The sequence below is a fragment of the Dendronephthya gigantea genome, unplaced genomic scaffold, assembly GCF_004324835.1.
Source record: "Dendronephthya gigantea isolate DGI-Jeju-01 unplaced genomic scaffold, DenGig_1.0 000019F, whole genome shotgun sequence".
Taxonomy (NCBI): domain Eukaryota; kingdom Metazoa; phylum Cnidaria; class Anthozoa; order Malacalcyonacea; family Nephtheidae; genus Dendronephthya; species Dendronephthya gigantea.
Genome location: NW_021163029.1, coordinates 2,476,059 through 2,500,496, shown reverse-complemented (window position 1 = coordinate 2,500,496; position 24,438 = coordinate 2,476,059). Strand labels below are relative to the sequence as shown.

General features: G+C 38.3%; 2 protein-coding genes across 2 annotated transcripts; both read left to right on the top strand.

Moving 5' to 3' along the window:
* The first annotated feature begins 4,962 nt into the window (after positions 1-4,962).
* LOC114521163 (collagen alpha-1(XVII) chain-like) lies at positions 4,963-8,457 on the top strand. Its single transcript, XM_028541581.1, has 7 exons — positions 4,963-5,130; positions 5,617-5,691; positions 5,813-5,845; positions 6,722-6,760; positions 7,060-7,218; positions 7,961-8,059; positions 8,138-8,457. The coding sequence occupies exons 1-7, from the start codon at positions 5,049-5,051 to the stop codon at positions 8,335-8,337; spliced, it is 687 nt and encodes a 228-aa protein (XP_028397382.1). The 5' UTR covers positions 4,963-5,048; the 3' UTR covers positions 8,338-8,457.
* A 1,601-nt stretch (positions 8,458-10,058) lies between these two features.
* Positions 10,059-13,890, top strand: LOC114521161 (collagen alpha-1(I) chain-like). Its single transcript, XM_028541579.1, has 6 exons — positions 10,059-10,150; positions 11,107-11,227; positions 11,597-11,638; positions 11,857-12,009; positions 12,361-12,459; positions 13,611-13,890. Exons 2-6 carry the CDS (start codon positions 11,173-11,175, stop codon positions 13,799-13,801), a joined length of 540 nt encoding a protein of 179 aa, XP_028397380.1. The 5' UTR covers positions 10,059-10,150; positions 11,107-11,172; the 3' UTR covers positions 13,802-13,890.
* The last annotated feature ends 10,548 nt before the right edge of the window (positions 13,891-24,438 follow it).

The window sequence follows — 24,438 nt, the reverse complement described above, 5'->3', positions numbered from 1 at the left end:
CTTCGATGGATAAAACCTCCTTTCAGGCACGACAGGGCATGATCTACCGTGAACGATTTTCCACAAGCGCAGAAAGATGGAAGGCGTTTCAAAGGCCATCGATAACGCATGTAGATTGCATCAAAGAACTCACGCTTGGTCAAGATGTAGCCCTCTTCAGCAAGTGGCAGAGCAGTTAGCCAAGCTGAGGATCCTTTCAACTGGGCGAGGTCATTTGCTCGAATCTGCTCTTCACTGCTCGATCTCAAGTTCTGTAGCAGCAACGAGTTCCTAGCTTGACGTTGTTTTGCAATCTCACGGCGAAGATCGTGGATGGAATCTCCATGTTCTGCTGATGGTGTACCATTCTGATGGATGATTCTACTTGAGAGAAGATGACAGATGGTTGTGGAGTTCAAATGCTCTTCATCACAGATGTCGTTAAAGATCGGAATACCAAGACCTCCCATACGAGCTGGAAGCGAAACCAATTGTCGCTCATGGATGGACAAGCTACGGTTATCGAGGAGTGCAGGAAGGAGCTTCAGGTTGATGGTGTCGTCAACAAGCTGCATCGCGGTCTTGATACCTGGAACGGCACGAATGTGGTAAGTAAATCTGTGCCGAAAACCCGAGACAAACGCCGTGTATGCTGCTTGGGGTTGGAATTTGGCAATTTCACTCAAAACGTGAAGTTGCTGGCACCATTTACTAACTAAAGAACTAATATACTTTTTCCGTCATCCGATCCAAGATATCCTCCAAGGTACTTATGCCCTTCACTTGAAATTCGTACATTAGTTCCAGCGAAGATCTCAATGGCAGTCTGCTCCAGGTGTGGCTTCACAATCAACCAGGATTTATCAGCTCGCGGGTAGTAACCAAGACTCGGACCATGCACGGCAATCTTCTCCCACCAGGCACGCAGTTGCATTAGCTTACCTGCCCCACTAAGGTCATCCGCGTACGCAACATGCCTTACATCACTAGCTTCACCAGATTTAATCATGAGCAGGAGTGGAGTAATGGCGACGGCGTATAACGGCATGGCTAACGGATCACCTTGCGTGGTACCTTCAGCTGATGCAATTTCTTTACCACCTTGCACGAACAATCTTGAAGCTGTTACATAACAATTGAACGTATAAACAGCCATTGCAGGACAAATGTACTGAATGTTATGTAACATGATCTTGCGGTTGATGGAATTGAACGCATTGGTGGCGTCTACCAGTAAGACAGCGTCTGTTTCTTCTTCTTCAAAAATCTTCGACATGGCGTGAACAGCAGCCTCGCAGCCTGATTGTTGTCCTGCACATAGCTGCAAGTCTCCTGCGCTATCCATGATTTGTGGTTTAATGGCAAAGACAATTGATTTTCCAATTATCCGTCGTAGAACCTCTCCAATCCCAATCGGTCTGACACCAGGGTTCTTGTCCAGAGGTATTAAGCGACACGCTAAGAAGGTCTCTAAGCTGGTGGTCTGATCTGCTCCAATAACGACCTTCTGGGTTGCAAGTGTTCTCGCCATTAACGCTATTGCGGATCGTAGATCTTTGCCAGCATCTCCATAGTTGCGAGACACCAAAATATGCCGCCATCCAAGTGCGTCAAGACCTGAAGGACCAGCAGCACCTTGAGTCCTCAATGCTGCTTTTGCTACCACTGATTGCCGTCACTGATTGCCGTCACTGATTGCCGCCACTGATTGCCGTCACTGATTGCCGCCACTGATTGCCGCCACTGATTGCCGTCACTGATTGCCGCCACTGATTGCCGTCACTGATTGCCGCCACTGATTGCCGTCACTGATTGCCGCCACTGATTGCTGCCACTGATTGCCGCCATTGATTGCCGTCACTGATTGCTGCCACCGATTGCCGCCACTGATTGCTGCCACTGATTGCCGCCACTGATTGCCGTCACTGATTGCCGCCACTGATTGCCGCCACTGATTGCCGTCACTGATTGCCGCCACTGATTGCCGTCACTGATTGCCGCCACTGATTGCCGTCACTGATTGCCGCCACTGATTGCTGCCACTGATTGCTGCAACTGATTGCCGCCATTGATTGCCGCCATTGATTGCCGCCACTGATTGCTGCCACTGATTGCCGTCACTGATTGCCGTCACTGATTGCCGTCACTGATTGCTGCCACTGATTGCCATCACTGATTGCTGCCACTGATTGCTGCCACTGATTGCCGTCACTGATTGCCGTCACTGATTGCTGCCACTGATTGCTGCCACTGATTGCCGTCACTGATTGCTGCCACTGATTGCCGCCACTGATTGCTGCCACTGATTGCCGCCATTGATTGCCGTCACTGATTGCCGCCACTGATTGCTGCCACTGATTGCCGTCACTGATTGCCGTCACTAATTGCCGTCACTGATTGCCGTCACTGATTGCCGTCACTGATTGCCGTCACTGATTGCCGTCACTGATTGCCGTCACTGATTGCCGCCATTGATTGCCGCCATTGATTGCCGTCACTGATTGCCGTCACTGATTGCCGCCACTGGTTGCGTCAATGGCCCAATAAATGCCCCAACTGATTTCCGCCAATGATTTCCGCTAACGATTCCCGCCACTGATTCCGAAATTTTTTGTCTAAAAAGGGCTATAGTAATGGATAGAGTCGTAAATAATCCCCTCAAAAGTGTTTTAGTTTAATGGACTTTATATAATTGATTTCATTTCACAATAAATGCTTCGTTCAAATTCAGGGTCAATCCAGGCTAAATCAGTAAATGCAACTCCTGCTATTTTCTCTTCAGCTTGTGTAGGCATGTCCACAACTCGTGTTGAGAACCATCAGCTCATTAGAGGTGTTGGTTTTAAAGAACTTTACGTTAAACATATTGGTGAATGCGGTATGCAGGGACCGCGGAGGGGGGGGGGGGCTGGGGGGCTTTAGCCCCCCCAATAATTTTCTAAATACATGTGATTCCTTTATAGCGATTTTTATATGGCCATAATAATACGAATAAAAACTCCTTATAGTAAGCTGTGTAATCATAATTATTTGTTCACTATCCGTGTCGGTGAACAATGTTTTCATTGAAGTGTTTACAAGAAAAATATAAATAGATAAGTATGGACCCCCCCCTGAGGGTTCATTCTTTCGGCTTCGCTAGCCCCCCCAATCCAAAAACTGCTCCGCGGTCCCTGGTATGAAGTGCTTGGCTGAGAAATGTTGTCGATCATTTAATTTCATCTCCTCCTCGATGAATTGTCAGCTTTATAATTTCGTTGAACGCCCGGGATCAACCTACCTCAAACCAGTTCCTGGAGTGACATATTTCTACAGGAATGACTGAAAAATGAACGTTGGAAGCCTCTTGTATGTGTACTATCAAGTTTTTAGAGCTGGATGATTCTCAGCTAGTATTTCCATGCACTAGTTTACAAAATATTGTAGATATCAATGATTGCATAACAGTAGGTATATCAGTAGTATTTGACAGGTATAAATGTCAAAGTCCATATGGGACATCTGGACATGTCAAGATATATAAGGAACTATGAGGTAATTGAGGTTTGATTTTTAGACATCTTTACGGTTCATATATCTTATGAACTTTGTTTATTGGGATTTCAACAGTAGCTAAGGCTTGTGATTCCTACAGGTAACTAAACTTTTTTTGTGCAGTTCAGAAACAAAGGAGAATACTTAAGAAATTTCGTATTGTCTTCATCTTGCACAAGTTTGAATACATATAAGTAGATTGATAGAACAAGTACTTTAGCAAGTGATTTTATCTTGTTTTCTAGGGCATGCTTTACAGGCTATGCCTGTTTTTGATTACATGTCTTTGGTCATTAGTTAATGGAATACTATGTGTTTGATTTTAAAAATACTATAAATTCTCGATTCTTGAGACTGATCTCATATTTATACTCCTTACTCCAATTACCATCTTTGACTCTTTGTTATTCTTACTTCATCGTGACTCTATTCCGACATCCTATTTTACATTCGAATTTCCTCGAAAAACCTATACTCCTTTGAACTTTGTAAAAAGAGAACATTCTTTTATACAGGATTCGCAAAACCAAAGGGTACCGTCTTAAGGTCTAATAGCTACTGTCAATAACTGTGTATATTGACGTCTGTTTCTAATAATACGAAAGATAATGAATTGCTAAAATGTAATATACACAGTTCAGTCGATCTTCTTAAAATGTTTAGTCGTTACTATGAACAGTTGAAAAATCAGGAACCCCAAAATTTCCACTTTTCGCTATATAACAAGCAATTCACGGTATTTCAAGATGATCGTTTCTGGGAAGTGTATGGTCACCTGTTCTCGTAAGTCAAGTGATATTTGCATACATGCAGGTAGGCGAAACAAATGTCCAAAATTAAATATTGTAATCCGAAAGACAAAAATATTTTAATCTTACAAAGGTAATTACAAAGGTAAATAAATTTAAACTTTCTATTGATGTTTGACTAAAAATTGGATCCAATTTAAAATGAATATTACAAGCTGTATATAGTAATATAGTAATGTCCTAATTCATCGGCGAGTGAATTGTCCGTGGTCATTGATGCATAAAATGTTTTAGAATTAAAGATTTAGTGTTTAAATTTAAAATAACTTGTGATCAAAGTGAAACTGAATCTCACTTGTCAAAACGACGGAGATTTATCATAAATATAAGCTTTATACTAGTGTGACTTTCATTCAATTTAGGCAAAAAATGAAATATTACATCTGCCGACTGCATGTAATAGATTGCATTTTTTGCAACATGTCCAAGTTCGATTTTGTATTTTTTTAGACACATTGTCTCTGTTTGATAATAGGATTATTCTATTTATAGCTACAAAACTGTTTTCACAGGGCTTAAAGCTGGTGTCTCTCATTTTGGAGTACACATTTTAAAAGAGGATGAAAATAAAAAAAGATGACAGAGCTGTTTGCCGCAAACAATCTTCTACATATGTGGTTATGGTAATTAGATTGAGAGCTATTTTCCATATATATACCTGTTAGGGTAGAAACATTATTAGACAAAGGTAATATTATATTACATAACACGGTTGTACCACATTGCATGAAGACGGAAGTGAAATTGATCCTGCAAGCAACATCAGCGAAAAAAGAAAATTCGAAATCCGAATCTGAAATCGTAACTCGTAAGTTAATATATCTCACATCACGTTCACATAGATTTAATGTTAGTGGTTTTAAAAGCACCATATATATAGAAGGACTGTTCTATATAGTTAAAGTAATCTTATAATAGAGCAATAACAATTATTAATCGATTCACGCGAGTAAATTCAACACTATAGTTGAGAGAATTCCAATCAAGTGGCATGCAGGGTAAAGGCTGAAAATTATTTTAGCAAAGTATTTGTGAAACATTTGCCACTGAGAAAAACCACATAAAAAATATTACATTCAACTTTGGATCAGACAGTCTAATCAAAATAGTATGATCAAAAGTTTAATGTATTTTAAAAAGCTTTGCAATACATTTTGTTATGGTTATTGATCTTGATGGATTTTTTAGCCTTAGCCTTTAAAGTTATTGGACATACGCGCAACTTAAACAAAAGAAAACTGATTTACGACGCTTATAGAAAAAGAGAAATAATTGATATCTATTTTAAATATAGATCCAGAAAACGTTATGAAAGTTACCGCAGTAATGAACATTATTTTGGTCTTGTTGGCAGTGGTTGCCATATGCTGTAAGTAATACAAATCTTGCAAGGGGCTTACCTTCATTCAAGCAAATTTTAGATTTGGTTTCTTTTAACAATTATATGGTCTAAGTTATAAGCCCAACCCGCTAAACTGATTTTTTTTCAGGGGCAAAATTTGACAGTGAATTGAGTGAAGAAAGTACGTAAGCTTTAGTAAATTACAATATATCTATGTTATCTGGCAGTGTTGACTTGCGCAGTTTAGATTCAGACAATTGATGAAACTGAGGTGCCAGGCAGGCAGGCAGGCAGGCAGGCAGGCAGGCAGGCAGGCAGGCAGGCAGGCAGGCAGGCAGGCAGGCAGGCAGGCAGGCAGGCAGGCACTGAGGCAAGTTAAAGGCGTTGAAAGCAGTCAGGGCGGGCAGCATGCAATCAGATTATTTAGACGGTCGGCAGCATCGGCATTGTTATAATGCGAAAAAAGTTAACACAAAGAAAACCAATATGAACAAAGAAATCCTTCAGGATCTTGATTTCTGTTCAACTGCTTAAAACCTTGACCTCAGAACGTCATGCACTAAAACGTCCACACTAAAAAATTTATTTCAAAATCCATGCTATGAGAAAATGCTACGCCCATACTATACCATAATAATTATACTGATCCATAGTATGGAAATAGTTATTGCATGGTATGGATAATATAAACGTCCATACTGTTTTCAACTATAGCATCCATATTATTTCCATAGTATGGATTTTGAATAAAGTTTCCAGTGTAACTGGGCGGTGCACCCCGAATCAAATTATTGCGAAGATTATGCATGCATATGCTCCATATTTAAGACTTTGGCCTGTGAACTATTTTTTCTATTATTTCTTTTCTTCCGTTTTTGGCATCCACCAAGTTGTATTGCACTGAACTATAGGAGTTATCACTCCAGGTTTTATTATCGTTCACTGCATAGGCGTCATTAAGAATTAGGATCAAATGGCGAATATTTAAATGATGGTTATGGTAGCAAAGGGTACAGGACTACCCTCTGATGGATATTCAGAATTTTTATTTTTGCAGGTCAGCACGACACCCACTTGAAAAGAGAAAGAAGATTTTGTGAGGATATATGATTATATTCATCTAAATGATCTAATAGTTTTCTAAGTTTAATTAACCTAATTTATTCACGACAAACAACTAATCAGTGCAACTGACCAATAAGGAATTACTCTATAACTTGCATGCAGTATATAAGCGGGTTATCGAATTTAAAATTCACGATCGTGTTTATAGATCGTGTGGAGGATATCAATATTGCGGTGCATGTTTTTGGGTAGTTACTGGCGCCAAGAATGTGGGAGCGCACTTTTCGTGAAATATTTATCTATCTCCACATGTTCAATCAATGTTCTTAGTGTTTATTAAGAAGGGACCTCCAGGACACCCAGGACCACATGGCCCTGCAGGACCAAAAGGGCCACCGGGACATTCAGGACCACAAGGACCACAGGGACCACCAGGACCAGAAGGGCCAGAAGGACCAAACGGACAAGATGGATTACAAGGAGCATCAGGTAGAGTTACTGACCATTTTATTGACCAAGCCCTGGGTGAATTCCGACGGCGACATTACCTCGCCATCTACACTAATACAACACCAAATATATTTACATTCATTTCAGCATGCAAACCAAACGAGAAAGATTTGCATGTATATCAAGCTTGTTAGGACTATATGAATAAGAATACTAATTTGCACTTTACCTAAAATCAAATAATTTATGACTATATTCGTGGTTTCTTCAAATGTCTAAATCTGGGATCGGTTGATCGAAAGGCGTTTAGTTTCAATGGTGGATAAGAAAAAATTTAAAAATACCCTCATAGATCTTGTGAACTGAATCTGTAATGTCTCGTACATCGTAATATCTCGATAAATAATTTTTTCTCCATTTTCAACTTGTCCATCGTTTAAGCTAAACGCCTTTCTAACAACCATCAGTTTGAAAATTTACAAGTCTGTTGACTTGCACTCTGTATGGACACCAAATCATTTAAAGCCAATGAAGTACATTTCAAATTTCAGAACACAGAAGTGATTTAGATCCGATCAAATTGGATGATCGTTACATGTTTTTACATCGATCATCACGGCATGTTCACAAAAATTACGATCAACTTAAAACTAACACCAAATGCAAACTATTCACTGGGTGTAGTGTTGTGTTTGCATGTGATAGCACTCATGTAATTAATTATTTGACATGCGTTTACCTGTGTTTAGTGACTTTAATCTTGATCAATTCACTTAATTAGGACCGCCTGGACCTCCAGGGCCAACTGGAAATGCTGGAGCGTCTGGGCCGTCGGGGCCACCGGGACCTCAAGGGCTCCCTGGAGACAAAGGGCCGTCAGGTAAATTGGTATTTTGATGGGTTAGCTGACTACGTAAAAATGACGACAGATTTTAAATTTGCATGTATTTATTTTTAGCACAGCAAAACTCCGACTGTAAAATAATAAGTGGTAAAATAGTGACAAGTAAAAAGACGGAAATTTCTTGTCCAAAAAATTGTTATGCTTTCGGCTGCAGTGCAAATTCATGTAAGATCGTGCGTCGTGCTGGAGAGAAATGCACCGTTGAACATTGTGAGGGTGAAGACATGGTCGCAAAAGCGTTGTGCTGTTGTTAAGAACGAACAATGATTCACGGACAGAAAAGGCAACAGGCGTTCACGATTCTGTCAACGATTCTACAAAATGTATTTTATGATTGATTATGTTATCGAAATGATTATAATAATTATCTTTAAGATCACGTGTTAGTCTTACTTGAATAGATATACATAAAACTCGCGAAATGGTCAGGAATAAGTCTGTACCAAGAACATATACACGTAATGAATCTGACTTGCGCAATTTTTTCGCCGGTCAAATGTTGAAGGCAGCCACGTACAGGCATACCCAGATTCAATTCTCTGATTGGCTATATATGTCACTGATCTATATGGGACCCAAGAATGGTGGTAGAAAGACAAGATTAGCCGCAATCTTGTTGATTCTAATTTGTGCCCTCACTGCAGATGGGCGATCCAAGTTTTTCACTTCAAACGCTGATAATATTCGCTTTCACATGGCTTTGCGGCATGCCAGGCATAATAAATCCGCCTTGTTGAGTCGGCTCATTCTTTCTATCGCAAATTTTAAAAAAGCGCTCTGTGACAGTGTAATTCAGTAACATCAGTTTTACCCATTATTCCTAGAGTATAGGTCAATGTTTTGGTACAATGTTCGTTTTACAAGAAATTCCGAGGTTATTATAAATTATAGGTTTTTCATAAACTTATTTGTATTCACGAACAGTTGAAATATAGCGAGCACATCCAATGAATTTATATACATCCACAGGGACGTACATAAGAAGTTTTCTTTAATATTAAAGGGCGGATCTCGCGAGAAGCCACAATGCATGGTTGAGTTCGCCCCCGAGCGAGAAGAATTGTTTTAATTTGGATCTTCTGGATAACTGGAAGCAGCCATTGTATAGAGTGTTCGTGATGAACTGAAAATGCTCAATTAGGCATTAGCTACAGTAAAATAGCACGTTATAAACGAAAAAGTGAAATAGCTCCTTCAAAATATCTTTCGAAATTAAAGTCGTACACTTTATATTATATATAACATTATACAAAATTATTCCGTGTTCATTTTACTGCGATATATACCAAGGGAATTAAAACATTCATTTGTTCGATTCTTATGTGATAACTAGTCGAGTGGTAACTACGAAAAAACCATATACCTGCCACTTCCGTGTTTCGAAAACTCTAGAATTTTCTGTACATATTGAATTAAACTGCTGATCAAGAGTTTGAAGCGAAAGAATATAAGAGGTTTAGGAAGTTCGATTGACTCGATTGCATGCTGCTGACATTCTGCTTTAAAGAACACTCTATTATTATATATTATTATATATAGTACTATAAAAAAACTGTCGATGTTTTCAAACATATACTTGTGGTCTTAATATATAACATTGTCTCGGTATATGTATCATTGAGATGAATATAAAGTTTGTTCATCTCATGCTGTCATGCAATGGTATATATGCATATGCTCTCTAGCCTCTCTACGTACTTTTCTTGTTTAAATTATTCACGTTTGTGTCCTTCACGCTTAATGAACACAGGCTCTCTCATTGAAGTAATCACGCAATTCTTTGAATTACAAGCCGTTAATGAAAGTTTAATAAGTTGCACAAAGTTTCATCACAATATTCGTATGAACTCTATATGGTAACCTGTCGTAAGATTGTAAAAAACGACAATCACCAAATCCTAACAAACGCTGTTTCGTGTTTCATTGGCCACGGTAACTAGAGCGGAAAGACAAATACCTGCATGCATGGCGAGGTATAGTTATTTCAGAAACAAATTAGAAAAGGGTTATTGCAGTTCACATGAATATAGGCAAGGTGCAAGTCAAGGAAACACTAAAGACCAAATAGTAAGTTTTGATTTTGAAAGAACTTTTTAGGCATATAAACGCATCGGACTAAATGCTGGTTTTATAGACATATCAATCTGACAATCTTAAGTTTGCGTTTACAAAGAATAATATCCGTATTGGGCGTATCTTATTTTCAACTACACAAATATAACCTCCGCAACTTTACTTTTGTTTGTCATCTACCACATTAAAAAGAATATTTATTCGAACGTCTTTTGGATCATCATAGATCAATAACTACGCTTCCTCGAAAGGCATTTTTCGTTTGTACATACACGTGCCATATTTGTCACGTTTTATCTGTGAACAGGCACCGTCTAATTTCATACTCATTTTGATTAACGCTATATACGTTTTTGGGTAAAGCGAAGATTGCAGGTATTAACATGAAACCAAAAAGGCGGTCCTGGGTGAAAACAGATTTTGTATAAGTATAATCAATTACTTACTGGTAGCAATTCTAAGATTTAAGAGATCATCTGACTATAACCTCAGAATTGCTTTCTTGGAATTTACATTAATAATTTTAAAAATTAATGTTGTACACAACGTTTATTTCCCCTTCAATTTAATGTCAATTTTCCTAACGCATACTGCACTGGAGCCAGCTTTACTTGATCGCCATAACGACGACGCGTTTTCTTTTATTTCCATATCCTTGTGCTAAATGCATCAGCATAGCTCCGGGACTCATAGATTAGTTCATTCAACTTAAGGCCGGTTTACATTAGCAAAGTTTCTGTGCGCACAGTGACGTCATCGTGTGTGAGCACAGTGTTTGAACAGAACTGCTGCCGTTTACACTGTCCAAGGTCAAAGCACAGTATTTCCTGTTGCACAGACAACAGGTCAAACATGGACGACCGTAAACGGAAAGCGCTTCTTTGCAGAAAACAGGTAGGCAATTTCGAGTGCAATTTTGTCACTTAACTCAGTGTTAAACACCGTTTTAGTTCCATTCAACATTGCAACCAAATACTTGAACAACAACCTATTTGAACAAAGAGCCTAAATTAGAGATGAAAACTTCATTGGTAGTAAGCATTGTGTTAGTGGCATTGGTTGCCATATGTTGTAAGTATTTTGAAAGTTTTAATTGCAGTTTTTACAATCTTGCCTGCAGCCAATAAAAGATTACCCTAGTCACAACTAGCCGATCACCATTCACTCCATCTCTATTCGACAACACTCGTTAAGGGGGGGGGGCGGCTTTGGCAAATATTCACATATTCATGTTAACAGACCGTGAAAACAATCCGTTTTAAAGCTAAATATATGAATATATCAATATCCCTTCCGGTCAGTTAATTTTGTAACCACTCGTATGATTTTGGCATTAATTACACTCCTATTCGTCAATTAGCATTTATAATTGCACCCTCGCCCATTGAAGAAAAGTCTCTCTAGTATTAACATGTAAGCAATCCAAAAATTTTTTTGCAGGCTCCGATGACAGCCAGTTCGAGAGGACCAAGAGATTCATTTGTTAGAACAGATTCATCATAATTTTATAGTGCTTAAGCATAGCAAGAGTACATCTGGCATTTATTAGATATTAAAAACAAAAATTAGATGTTTTTTTTAGATTAAAATGAGCATAGTGTTGCCCAAATAATTTTACGGCATTCGATCAAGTCAACAGCATGATCATTATGTGTCGATTCAGATTTAGAAGTGAATAATGTGCACTGAAACTTTATTAGTTCATCATTGCAAGAAAGGAGACCGAGGACCACCAGGCCCTCCCGGACCACCTGGACCAAAAGGGTCCCCAGGGCCACAAGGACCACAGGGAACACCAGGAACACAAGGTCCCGAGGGGCCAACAGGGCAAAATGGATCACCGGGTTCACCAGGTAATTAAGTAAATATGGCTAAAGGAGCTTGATAAACTACATGCAGCTGTATTGACTGGAAATCACTTAAATTACAAGAATAATTTTTGTGTCTTTATAACTAGTGCAAAAGCAACGAAAGTTGCGTTTTTGGTTTACTTATAAACTTAAAACTTCACCCACTGAAACTTTTTCTATCTCTATTTGGTTGGAAATCGGTAAAATTCAGTAAAATCTAGAATCGCAAAGTCAAATCTGGTAAAAATCTGTCTTTGTTAATAAGCGTTTGAAAGAGAGGTTACACTGAACATAACACGAATTGAGTAGAGAATTCATACAATTTTTTTGCTAATCTTTAATCAATTTTATTAGGACCTGCAGGACCTTCAGGATCACAAGGGAGTGCTGGAGTTCCAGGACCACCAGGGCCACAAGGTCCTGAAGGGCCAAAAGGAGAAACTGGCCCACCAGGTAATTAAGGCCTGTTTCAAACGTCGTGCTTCAGTCTCTTGTGCCGAACACGTTAAAATAATAAAATGCATCATGCGTTGTTTATTGTTGTTAATGCGTTCAGCGCATGAGAAGCACGTTTGAAACAGGCCTAAGTGTAACGCATGCGCATGGGAAATTATATATTAACAAATAACTTATAACAAAATATTATACAGCATAATAAGTCACTCGCTAAGCGAGTTTACTCGAGAGTGTTTTTGCTTGTGCTTTTAGCCGGAGAAAGTTTATAAATGAAAGCCAGATTTGCAGGCACTAAAAAAATATCGCACTGTAACTTAAAACGAGGGCTATCTCTAAGAAGGGAATAGGGGGTCTGTGAATCGTTAATTGCCCACCCCTATTTACTGTATTCACTGTAACTTAAAACGAGGGCTATCTCTAAGAAGGGAATGGGGGGTCTGTGAATCATTAATTGCCCACCCCTATTTTAGCAACTTAATATATTAAAAAAATTTTGAAATATATGAAGTAGATCGAGTTTCGTTTCCCCGACGAAAGAACTTTTCTGCATTTATATACGAGAACGTTCGAACTTTAAAAGTAAATACGTGCCTCTTAAAACTCAAATATCAACCAGGGGCCGGTTGTTCGAAAGCCGGTTAGCTTAAAAGCAAATCTTTACAATAATTTTTTAATCGCTTGTCTACAAAGCTGGATATCTTTTTTCATAAATATTGTTTGGACTGATAGAAGTCATATTTTCTGAAATGTTAACTGAAAGACAAAAACACCGGATTAGAATTTAACCCAGTGTTAGCGCTGACCTAGCTTTGAACAACTGGCCCCAGATCGGTTTGTTGTGAATTCTATTGCTACAGTCTAATATTTTGCCTTAAAGTAAGACGGATCATTGTTACTTGTTCATCTGCTGAGACTCGCCGAAAGTTATCGGCTACATGAATAGTTCAAAAAAAAAGACTATACTCTGTTAGCTAAACTCTGTGACTGCATGTCGGTATAATAGACACGATTGTGGTAGACAGCGATATCCTTTCCGTCAATAAATTTTCTTTACCGTCACTATGAACTCAACACTCCCCCCTTTCCTGCTGTCTTATTAACCTATTAAGCGACGACCTCGACTAAAGCGTCAATTCTATTATTTCTAGGCTCACCAGGCTTAAATTGCAAAATACAGAGTGGTAAAACGGCTTGCTGTCCGAAAAATTTTCTTCTCTTTGCTTGCAGCAGCACGTCATGTAAAGTGAAGCGTAATAAAAATACTTGCAGTTGCGAGAAACAGAAGAAAGGGAATAAACAGAAGAAAGTAGTAAAAGCCTTGTGTTGCCAGCATGGTTAATAACGAACAATTAAATTTATTCAATATAATTATATTAAGCTGTAGCAGCAACAACTACGAATAGTGCAAAAAGAAAATTACATAAATGTGCTATTAATATGGCTCTGATTGATGTTTATTTGTCACACAGTTTCATAAAAAAGAACAAAGGTTATAATTGCTTCTATAATTGTATTCATGAAACATATCTACACGCATGTTCATAATTAAACCGAAGCCGAAAGGCCAAGTCAAGGCTACGCATAAGCGTAGAAGTGAGTGCAGAGGGTGCAATCTCATGATGCGCCATGCCGCAACCTCGTTCCCAGGGTATTTTACCTTGATTCTGGGTTTGGGTAAAGGCCCTGGGATCGGCCAATCGTTGCTGACGTCTGATTGGTTAAATGATTTATCCTCAATGTAATTAGCGGAATATTTTGTTATTATTCCGAACCGAGCAAATAAATAGGGGTGCGATCAAAGGATGAGGTAAATGGCAGAAACCAAGACTCCACAACCTCGTTTCCAGGGCATTTTACCTTGATTCTATTGATTTATGTTTATTCAAAATACCCACGAAATGTGGTATTTCGATCCCAGGGCCTTTCCTCTTCTCTTGTCCCCCAAGCCCCGACCCTCCCTATAAAGTCCCAAAAGTCCCTGGGAGCGAGGTTGGCCATGCTGTACCAAGGGGACAATGGGGTGCAAATCCCTCTCCCCCACAAGTACCTCAATGCTGCGATATATAGAAACACCTCGGGTCAAATATTCCGATTTACAAAAGTTCTTGATATTTTAGAAAGTATACGGATTCAAAATGTAACCAAAACGTTAACTTTGTTTACATTATGGACTGTACCCCACCTTAATAACTCCTGCTATTGATATACGATTTAATATTTTTAATCAACTTTACTATGGCCTCCAGGACCAAAAGGGAATAATGGTTCACCCGGGCCACAAGATGCACAATGAACAAAAGGAGACACTGGAGCATCAGGTAACTACCGAGGAACACAACGTTTGGTTAAATGTCACCAAGCACTGCATGGCGCCCGTTACTTTTCCTGGCGCCTGGGCTGAACAGAACGCCTCCAAGGCCAAATGAAATTGGGCACAGTGCCCCAAAACGCGAGAACGTTTAGGAGGCTATCATTCGGATTAATGAATTAACGCGTAAAATAACAAAAAAATTTCACTTGCTTTTCGTATTCATAACGGTATAATCGATTACCAAACGTTCTACAACTCTATGGCGTCAGGCAGTGCTTTAGGTCCGGAGTGAAGATGCTTCTAAGTTGTATATTTTTACTATTTGTATTTTGAAGGCATGTTATGACACTAATTTCTAGTAAGGGTCATGAAATATTCATGATAATATAGTTTTATTATGACTGATATATTAGATTTGAAAATTCTGCTATTGATACAAGCTCGTCATTTGACTACCTTTATTAGGACCTCAAGGATCACCTGGGAGTACTGAGCCAAAAGAACCAGAAGGACCAGCAGGGCGAAAAGATGATCCCGCGGGGAAACAGGGTCCATAGGGTCCACCGGGGATAGTACAACAGGTTCAAAAAGAAAATAAACACGGTAATAAAACTGTATAATACACATGGAAACGTTCCAATGATCCTACATTTAAATGCAAGAAACCAGTTTGCTTTTAGGTTTTTGACATGCTTGGTCGAGCGGGAAAGAGATCAAGTACAAGAAAATTGGAGTTTTAATGAACTGCATTTACTTGTCAGTGAGACTAGAAATTCCATTCTGCTTATTATTGTATATTTCTTCCTTTTGTATGTCTCAAGACGGAGAAAAGGTTCAGATAAAGGGCTAACAGTAGCAGTGTCGCCAGATCTAGAATTAGGGCAATAGATATATTCGCGTTAACATGCCGTAAGCACAATTGATTTCGAAAGAAATGAATAATTCAGAACACAAAGCAGGGATGTGTTCAATGAACAACGAATCATACACACAAACATACAACATATTTCAATACTTCTAATTTCATAAATATGCAAATGATCTTTTTGTGGTGTACCACCTTAAGTCAGCTTAGTCAGTGGATAATGTTTGTATATATACTATATATATATATAGGTATTTAAACAATTTATTTTATTTCATAAACAGAGAACAATACATGGATCTCTGATTGGTTGCCCCCACCCCCCAGTTAAGATAGTCACGCTACGCCCCTGACACGAAGATAAGAATATCTGAGGAGAAAGCCTCTTTGCCGTCACATGTTAACTCAACGCCCCTAAACTTTCGACTCTTACGGCACCCTGACTAAAAACATTATTTGTATTTTCCTTAGGCTCAGAAGCTCTAGGAACTAATGGTTTTGACGAGGAAACGGTTAATATTTATTCAATATAAGTTTAGCTTAATCGTGCGCAAAAATGGATTTACTTACCGTATTTACTCGTTTGAGTGCTCTTTAAATTTTTAGAACTTCAGATGCGGCGCTTAATCGAGGGCGGCGCTCAATCGGGGGCGACGCTATTTAAAAAATATTATTTGTGAATTGTAACAAGAACTTTAAACAAAAAGAATTAAAAGTTAGATGTAGCAAAATACCCCATTTGGGCATTTTACAGAAAACAAACCTCACACAAATCACTGGAATCTCTGCCTTCACTGACCTGTGCCTTACGAAAATTCTAAAGACCGATTTGGGCAATATATAGCGTCTTCAACAATTCTGAGGGTGCGTCGATTAAGCGCCGAATTTGAACATAATTAGTGCGGCGCTCATTCGGGGGCGGCGCTCTTTAAGAAAAAATATCGCAAATGCGGCGCTCATTCGGGAGCGGCGTTCAATCGGGGGCGGCGCTCTTTAAGAAAAATATCGCAAATGCGGCGCTCATTCGGGGGCGGCGTTCAATCGGGGGCGGCGCTCTTTAAGAAAAAATATCGCAAATGCGGCGCTCATTCGGGAGCGGCGTTCAATCGGGGGCGGCGCTCTTTAAGAAAAAATATCGCAAATGCGGCGCTCATTCGGGGGCGGCGTTCAATCGGGGGCGGCGCTCTTTAACAAAAATATCGCAAATGCGGCGCTCATTCGGGAGCGGCGCTCAATCGAGTAAATACGGTATTGTACCGTCCGTACAACGGCTTTATTAAAAATTGAAATTAAATGGTATCTATATAAGAATCCATGCATGCAGTAAGCCTCATTCTTCTCTTTGTGCTGTAAGTTATAAAGATATGGCTAAGTATTGAAAGCTTTTAAACGGAGGTATGTTGTTATTGATAGATCATTTTCGGTCTATATGTGCGTGGTAGCATTTACTAGCCTGGATGGGAGGTGATATGTTTGTTTACGCTTGGAAATCACTTTTTAAACAACGGGCTGTTTATAATATAATTGTTAAGAAATGCTATTTTCCACCAAACCTCCGCCCCCGTTGTTAAATAGACATGCAACAATCACGCTGCACACCATACTCCGCTCCACACTCCGCTAAAGTTCTATCCTGCAATTGTCTATTCCAACAGCAAAAATCTACAGCATTCAGTTGCAGACGTGGAGCAATCAGAATGATGTATCTTCAACAAAAAAGGCGCGAGACGCCATTACGGAAAAGCGATAAGGGTTTACCTTGCTGTTTCGTAATTCCAGTAATATTTTGTTATCAGATCTCCAGCGAAGTTTTATATCGCACGTGAGTCTCCCTGCCTTTTTTACGAGTCGACAAAATCTAGTTTTATACTGCTAAAATATCGCTTTATTTAATTTGAAGATGTCTAGCTGATTAGGCATCTTACTACTACAGTACCAGTATAATCACGAGTTGCATGGCCATGCCCTATCATGTTGTATGCATTCATGTCCTTGTTGATCAGAAGCCATGTGTGGATAAGTTATACACAAGATTTTTAATTTTCAAGAGGTGAGTCATTGCTGCATTCCTTGTGATGCATGGATAGAACATTTGCTTGATAAACATATAACAAGAAATCCCCAGACACTGTAAAAGAGTTCGAAAGAGTCTGATATATCGATAAATGGAAATGCTTGAGAAAAAGCGATTCTATATGTATACATTCTATGTATACCTACAGATAAACACAATATTATGTTCTTTTTATCTGTGCATTTGTCCATATATTTGGATTAAAGTGCCAGCGCTGATTTAATCTCTAAACTTTTATTAACTGTATTTGTTATACGTCTCAATATCATGCATGCAGGCATAGATGCACAAGTCTTTGCAGGTCCACGCGTCATCAGCATTTCCGAAAATGTCTAGCATCGCGCACTAATAGAGCAGCAGATTAAAAGAGCGGACATGGCAATGTCAGTAGCCAATATTAATATCCCACGCAATAATAATTATCACAGTACACGCAATTCCATACATAGCTACGCCGACTAACATTTCTTATTAATTTACTCGTAGTTCATGAACTATTTAAAAATTATTCATATTGATCCTGTCATTACTGGCGATTTGATTACCGCAAATCTCAATCATTGTGCACATGCATATATCTTCTGATCTCATAATCTTTTTACCGCGTCATCGACCATGCAGACATCGGGGTGGTAGAAAGTCACGCGTGGAATTTAATTCTTAGCAGACGTACAATAAAGTAAGTTACACAAGTTATTTAAATTAATTCTAAAAGACAGCGAAGCCGAATTATTGCTGGTGAATTATTGCCTTTTGATGGAGAACATATCTATATATAAAAGATACTTCAGCTTATGATATTAGTAATTATTAATATTATAAATATTAATATACAAAAAAAATTATCATAGGGGCTGGGCCACCATCGTTTATTACAGCCCCTTGAACAGACGGCATAATATCACTCCTAAAAATGCTTACTTGAATTCCTGAAAAGATTTTTAGAGCGGTATAGGTTCTTTCTTATGCATGGCTGACAAAAACATGCAACATAATTTGAAAAATTTATACCACGTGGTTAAGACCGTTAAGTAGCCAATATTCGTTCAAGATTTTACACGTTAGTTCATCAACTGTTTGGGAATTTAATTTAATCTAATTTAAAATCCTAGCCAGAATGCTAACAATCACATACTTTTAGATATATATGCATGTTTTTATTACGGGCAGGCTCGCGGGTTACTCATATTACCCATTACTCGGAAAAATTCAATATAGGTGGCGGCGATCGGATATATATAGGGCGCTACTGATCGATATTTTTAATTTACAGCCGAGACACTTATATCCGACAAAGTGATGTGTTAAACTGCATTATTTTTGACATTTTTTCACCAATGAGTATCATATATACTCGGGTCAATAAAACCCGAAGTCATTATCGAACTGAAATTTTTGCTCTCGGCGGAGTTCTGAAATCTTTATAGTTACCAGACTACAAACTGAGGTAAACTTTCAGTGTTTGAATGTTAGGATATTTATTAGAATTGTTAATTTCCAGTTTCTTACTTTTAGACTTACTCGTCTGAAAATGAAATTTTCCCGTCGAGGGTATAAGTCACACAATTTTTGAGGTCTTGAGAATTTCAACAATTCAGTGTAACTACATATATATTCCACTATTTCAATTTGAAATTATTCCAAAGAGCTACAATACCTTATAAATTCCACGTAAACCATATTTCGAAGGTCGTTGACGTTAAAAGAAGCTTTTCAGTATGTAAAAGGCGATATTAAAAACCTTGGGGGACAAATTAAGCCGCAATTTTCCTTAATCGCATATAAGATGTTAAAACGCGAGCAAATATAACAATAGAGTTGATGTTCGCGGGCATAAATGTGTTTTTGGCCCGACTCCGAACTCATTTTAGCCCGAGCGTAGAGAGGGTTAAAATGTGTTCCGAGGAGGGCCAAAAACACATTTATGCCCAAGAACATCAACTCTATTACTATTATATTAACTTTAAAGGGCAATTTTTATATAAAAAAACTACGCAATGGGGAAACACTTCATTCAATTTGGCGACAATACTTGCAGATTTATTTCAACATTGTACCGTTATAAGTATATAAAATTCTACTGCAGTAGAAAATAGTTAAACAGTTCAAAATAACAACAATTTCATTCCAGCTTCTCTTAACATTAAAAAATAACTAGAGTCATTTAGCAGAATTAATATTAATAACACAATTGTTAAACTGACAGTTCGCTAAAATTTCCTGCACTGAACGGGTTTCGTTTGAGGATGAAGACAGACTGACATTTAATCCGGTATCGTTGACCGAAGTAATGTGGGCATTTTCTTCACAACCCAGAGATTCGCCTGATGTAAGTGCACGACTGAGGATACCGGAACAAACACGTTTCTGTGAACTTGAGCTATCGTTGATATAAGAATTCAAGCTTTGTTCGTTTCTGTGCTTCGTAATGGCGCAAATTTGCTTGGCATCCACCCCGGCTTGATGCAGACTTGTTATAGTCGAGGCCCGTACACAGTGTGCGGTGTAGACTTGCGAAAGACCTGCCTTTTTCGATATCTTGGGCATTAATTGAGAAATTGTATTTTTTCCCATTGGCTCGTTCTTGAACCAGCAAATCCCTGACATATCGAAGTTTAGCAGTGGAGTTTGAAAAAGTGCTTTACAATCCGGATGAAGTTTTGTGAGCATAAATTTTAGTGCAGCTATAGGATCTAGTTTTGAACCTGGTATTTCATACATCCTTACATCTGAGTAATCTTGGTCTTTTTGTTTATAGCCGCCTTGGTGGTTCTTGGTCTGCTCTGTGTGCTTAATTATAACACATTCTTTATCTTGGTCGTCCTTGTTAAACTCGAGGGAATCTTTCGTCAGGTCACGCCAACCTTCCCTGCCTCTTCTGCCCAAATAATAGCACAGACTAAACCACACAAACTCAACGAGCTTTTCAGGACTTTCACACGAAAAATAAGACTTTAGTTTTTGCATATCTCCACTTTCGATTGGGCTCTTGTGCTTTGGCTTCGGATTTCCTTTCTTGTAATACGACTTGCAAACAGCTTCGAACATTTTGTTCGCTTGCAAAAATTCGGGATCTTTTAGTATGTTGATGGGTCTTGAAATGGGGTGGCTTGTAATTTTGCGGTGAATAGCTGCTCGAATACCAGTCAAAGCACTTGGTGTGAGATCCTTTTTGTCCTTTTTGGTTTTTACTTCTGCATAAAATCTCCTCAAAATACCGCTCAATTCAGTAGCGTCTACGACAGCAAGGTCACAAACAATCCGTCTCCTTTGGCACCACTGCTCGAATTTACTAATGGCCCACAACGTTTGTTTTTTCGTATTTTTCGGTACTGAGTCCTCCTCGAGTTTTTGCAGCTCTTCTTCATCCAACTGCGACGATTGGGAACACATTTCTTCGGTAAATTCTGCCATTTTAAACTATTTTAGTATAACAGTAACACTGACATAAACAAACCGACAAATCGAAAGCATACGAAATGAATTTTTAGCAGCAATGTAAAAACAACCCCTACTTCTGATTGGTTGGATACAACGTTCCCTTTCTTCTGATTGGCTTAGATCAGCGGGCTAAAATATATTTTAGCCCGGCAAATTTATCATTTTAGCCCGTATAATACACCACAATGCCCGTCAAAGTTAATCTAATATTATATAAGATATGCGCCATGCGGCTAAAACCTTACAGCCAGATTCTAAGAAGTTTACTTGACCAGGCGTATCAGTAATTCGCAGTTTTCACTTGGGGTAAATTAATGTTAGGCTACTATATATGATATATAGATTTTATTTCTCATTTATTTATGCTATTTATCTACGTATTGTTATTTTTTAGATATATTCTCTACCAAAATGGATTTCCGTCTCAATATTTGTCTGCTCCTGATTCTTTTCGTGGCATTTTCTGATGTTGATTGCCGTAAAGCTCCAGGAGGTATTGTTTTGAACTAAGGGAGAGGGGTCATAAAGCAAGAGTATTATATTATGGTGGGACACTATTTGGTTGCATGGGGTATATATACATATAAGAAGTCTGTCTTTAAAAAGCGAAGGGAAAATTTTCTGATGAAAGGCGTGACAAAGGATACTGATTTTCATTTAGATTTTTCAAATTTTAGGCACAGATGTTACCCACCGTTTATGTGCATCTCTCTCTCACTTTTAATATGCATGCTTTCATCTTTCAGAAGATTGTTCTTCTGTTGGGGGTTTGTGTTTCCCTCCAAATCAACTTTGTCCTCCTGGCTTTAATGAATGTGACAAGTTTTGTCTAGGACATCAGAAATGCTGTTGGTATGTATTCTTATATATTATGCCCATATTCTTTGCCGATTTTTAAACTACATTCGTTTATTCTGTGTTCGGTGTTTGGATTTCCGGATCCAGCACTAAATTCAACTTTAAAGTACTTGAGAATAAGAACTTTCGAGGTACTAGGTTTGGTTTATTATTTCTTTTCCACTATATTTTAACGCAAACCTTTTTCTTTTCAGCCATGGATCTCTGGGTAGAAAATAAAACTGGAATGGTCTAATTAAGCAGTTATTAAATGTAACCTGTCCAGTTTACTTGATTAATTAAAGGGGTTGATGAAAAATTCCAGTGTATAGTATTTATATTACAACTAACGCCACCATTTGGAAGCATCTTCTGCGCAAAGGTTTTGCTCATAACCCTAGCTAGTAGGCAAAGATACTTCACATAAATTTCACACGTTTTCTATTTTTCTAAACATAAACTTTAACTCAGATCCATAGTTTAGAAGTACATCGAATAAAAATTGCGCCAACATACATTTTTAAGAGCAGAAAAATTCAAAATACATCTATATAGATACATCTATATATACATCTGTAATACAGCCTGTACGATATGTTCACCACGAACTTCCATTGAACTTCCATTCGTGAAAATGATGAGATGGAAGTTAACATGTAGATACGACATGAAGTATACATGCATATATTGTGTACAAATACAAGTATTATTTCTCCTTCACGTACCGCTTAGTCTTGCACTGTATCCATGTTTCCTTGATAGTTATCGATTTTTTAGCCTTTATATTTTTTTCCACATTTAAAACTCTGCTAAAGCAGCATTATAGTAATGGTATGATATGTTATGTTATCACCCTGAGGATGCGAGGACATGTAAATCAGTTTGTGTATAGACTATAGTGTATAGTTCCGTCCGCTGATATGAAAAAATTAATATACAAAAAAATTATCATATGGGGCTGGGCTACCATCGTTTATTACAGCTCCTTGGACTGACGGCATAATATCGATCAGTTCTAAGAATGCTTACTTTCGTTACTGAAAAGATTTTTAGAGCGGTATAGGTTCTTATGCATGGCTGACAAAAGCATGCAACATGATTTGCAAAATTTATACCACGCGGTTAATACCGTTAAGTAACCAATATTCGCTCAAAATTTTACGCGTTAGTTCATCAACTGTTTGAGAACTTATTTAAATCAAATTTAAAATCCTAGCCAGAATGCTAAGAATCATGTACTTTTAGATATATATTCATGTTTTTTTATGGGCAGGCTCGCAGGTTACTCATATTACCCATTACTCTGGAAAATTCGATATATTTGGCGGCGATCGGATAGGGCGTTACTGATCGATATTTTTAATTTACAGCCCAGGGGCGGACTGGCCCACAGGGATACCGGGAAATTTCCCGGTGCGCCCTTGATTCACATGCCGTTTAGCGACCCATTTTGGAGAAAATTATGGAGGAAATGATAAAACCATTCAAGTAAAGCACAGGAAAGATAATCTGATCTAAATCATGTATTGTGAATCTGGCAAGTGGTCAAATCTTAAATTCGATATGGCAGCAACACGTATTTACAATAACTGTTGCTCATGTTAGAGCTACAAATGGCGCCCCCGTTTTAGTTTTCCCGGTAAATCATGTATAGGCCAGTCCGCCCCTGTTACAGCCGAGACACTAATATCCGACACAGTGATGTGTTAAACTGCATTATTTTTGACATTTTTTCACCAATGAATATCATAATAATATACTCGGGTCAATAGAACACTAAGTTATTGGCGAACAGAAGTTTCTGCTCTCGGCAGAGTTTTGAAATCTTTACTGTTACCAGACTACAAACTGAGGTAAACTTTCAGTATTTGAATGTTGGGATATTTATTAGAATTTTTTCCAGTTTCTTACATTTAGACTTGCTCGTCTGAAAATTAAATTTTCCCGGAGTATAAATTACAGCCAGATTCTAAGAAGATTACTTGACCGGCGTATCAGTAATTCGCAGTTTTCACTTAGAGTAAATTAATGTTAGGCTACTATTTTCAATTCTTTCTCATTTATTTATGCTATTCATCTATACGTATTGTAGATATATTCTCTACCAAAATGGATTTCCGTCTCAATATTTGTCTGTTCCTGATACTTTTCGTTCGTGGCATTTTCTGATGTTGATGCCCGTAAATCTCCAGGAGGTATTATTTTGAACTAAGGAAGAGGGGTCATAAAGCAAGAGTATGGTGGGACGCTATTTGGTTAGGGTATATACAAATAAGAAGTCTGTCTTTGAAAAGCGAAGGGAAATTTTCTGATGAAAGGCGTGACAAAGGATACTGATTTTCATTTAGATTTTTCAAATTTTAGGCACAGATGTTACCCACCGTTTATGTGCATCTCTCTCTCCCACTTTTTATATGCATGCTTTCATCTTTCAGCAGATTGTTATTC

Bases quoted from the DNA above. Each gene is read 5' to 3' on its own strand.
- LOC114521163 (XM_028541581.1), top strand. From the start codon at position 5,049: ATGAAGACGGAAGTGAAATTGATCCTGCAAGCAACATCAGCGAAAAAA. The intron at 5,131-5,616 runs GTAAGTTAATAT...TTTTAAATATAG, and splicing joins CGAATCTGAAATCGTAACTC to ATCCAGAAAACGTTATGAAA. The intron at 7,219-7,960 runs GTAGAGTTACTG...TCACTTAATTAG, and splicing joins TGGATTACAAGGAGCATCAG to GACCGCCTGGACCTCCAGGG.
- LOC114521161 (XM_028541579.1), top strand. From the start codon at position 11,173: ATGAAAACTTCATTGGTAGTAAGCATTGTGTTAGTGGCATTGGTTGCC. The intron at 11,639-11,856 runs GTTAGAACAGAT...AAACTTTATTAG, and splicing joins GAGGACCAAGAGATTCATTT to TTCATCATTGCAAGAAAGGA. The intron at 12,460-13,610 runs GTAATTAAGGCC...TATTATTTCTAG, and splicing joins AGGAGAAACTGGCCCACCAG to GCTCACCAGGCTTAAATTGC.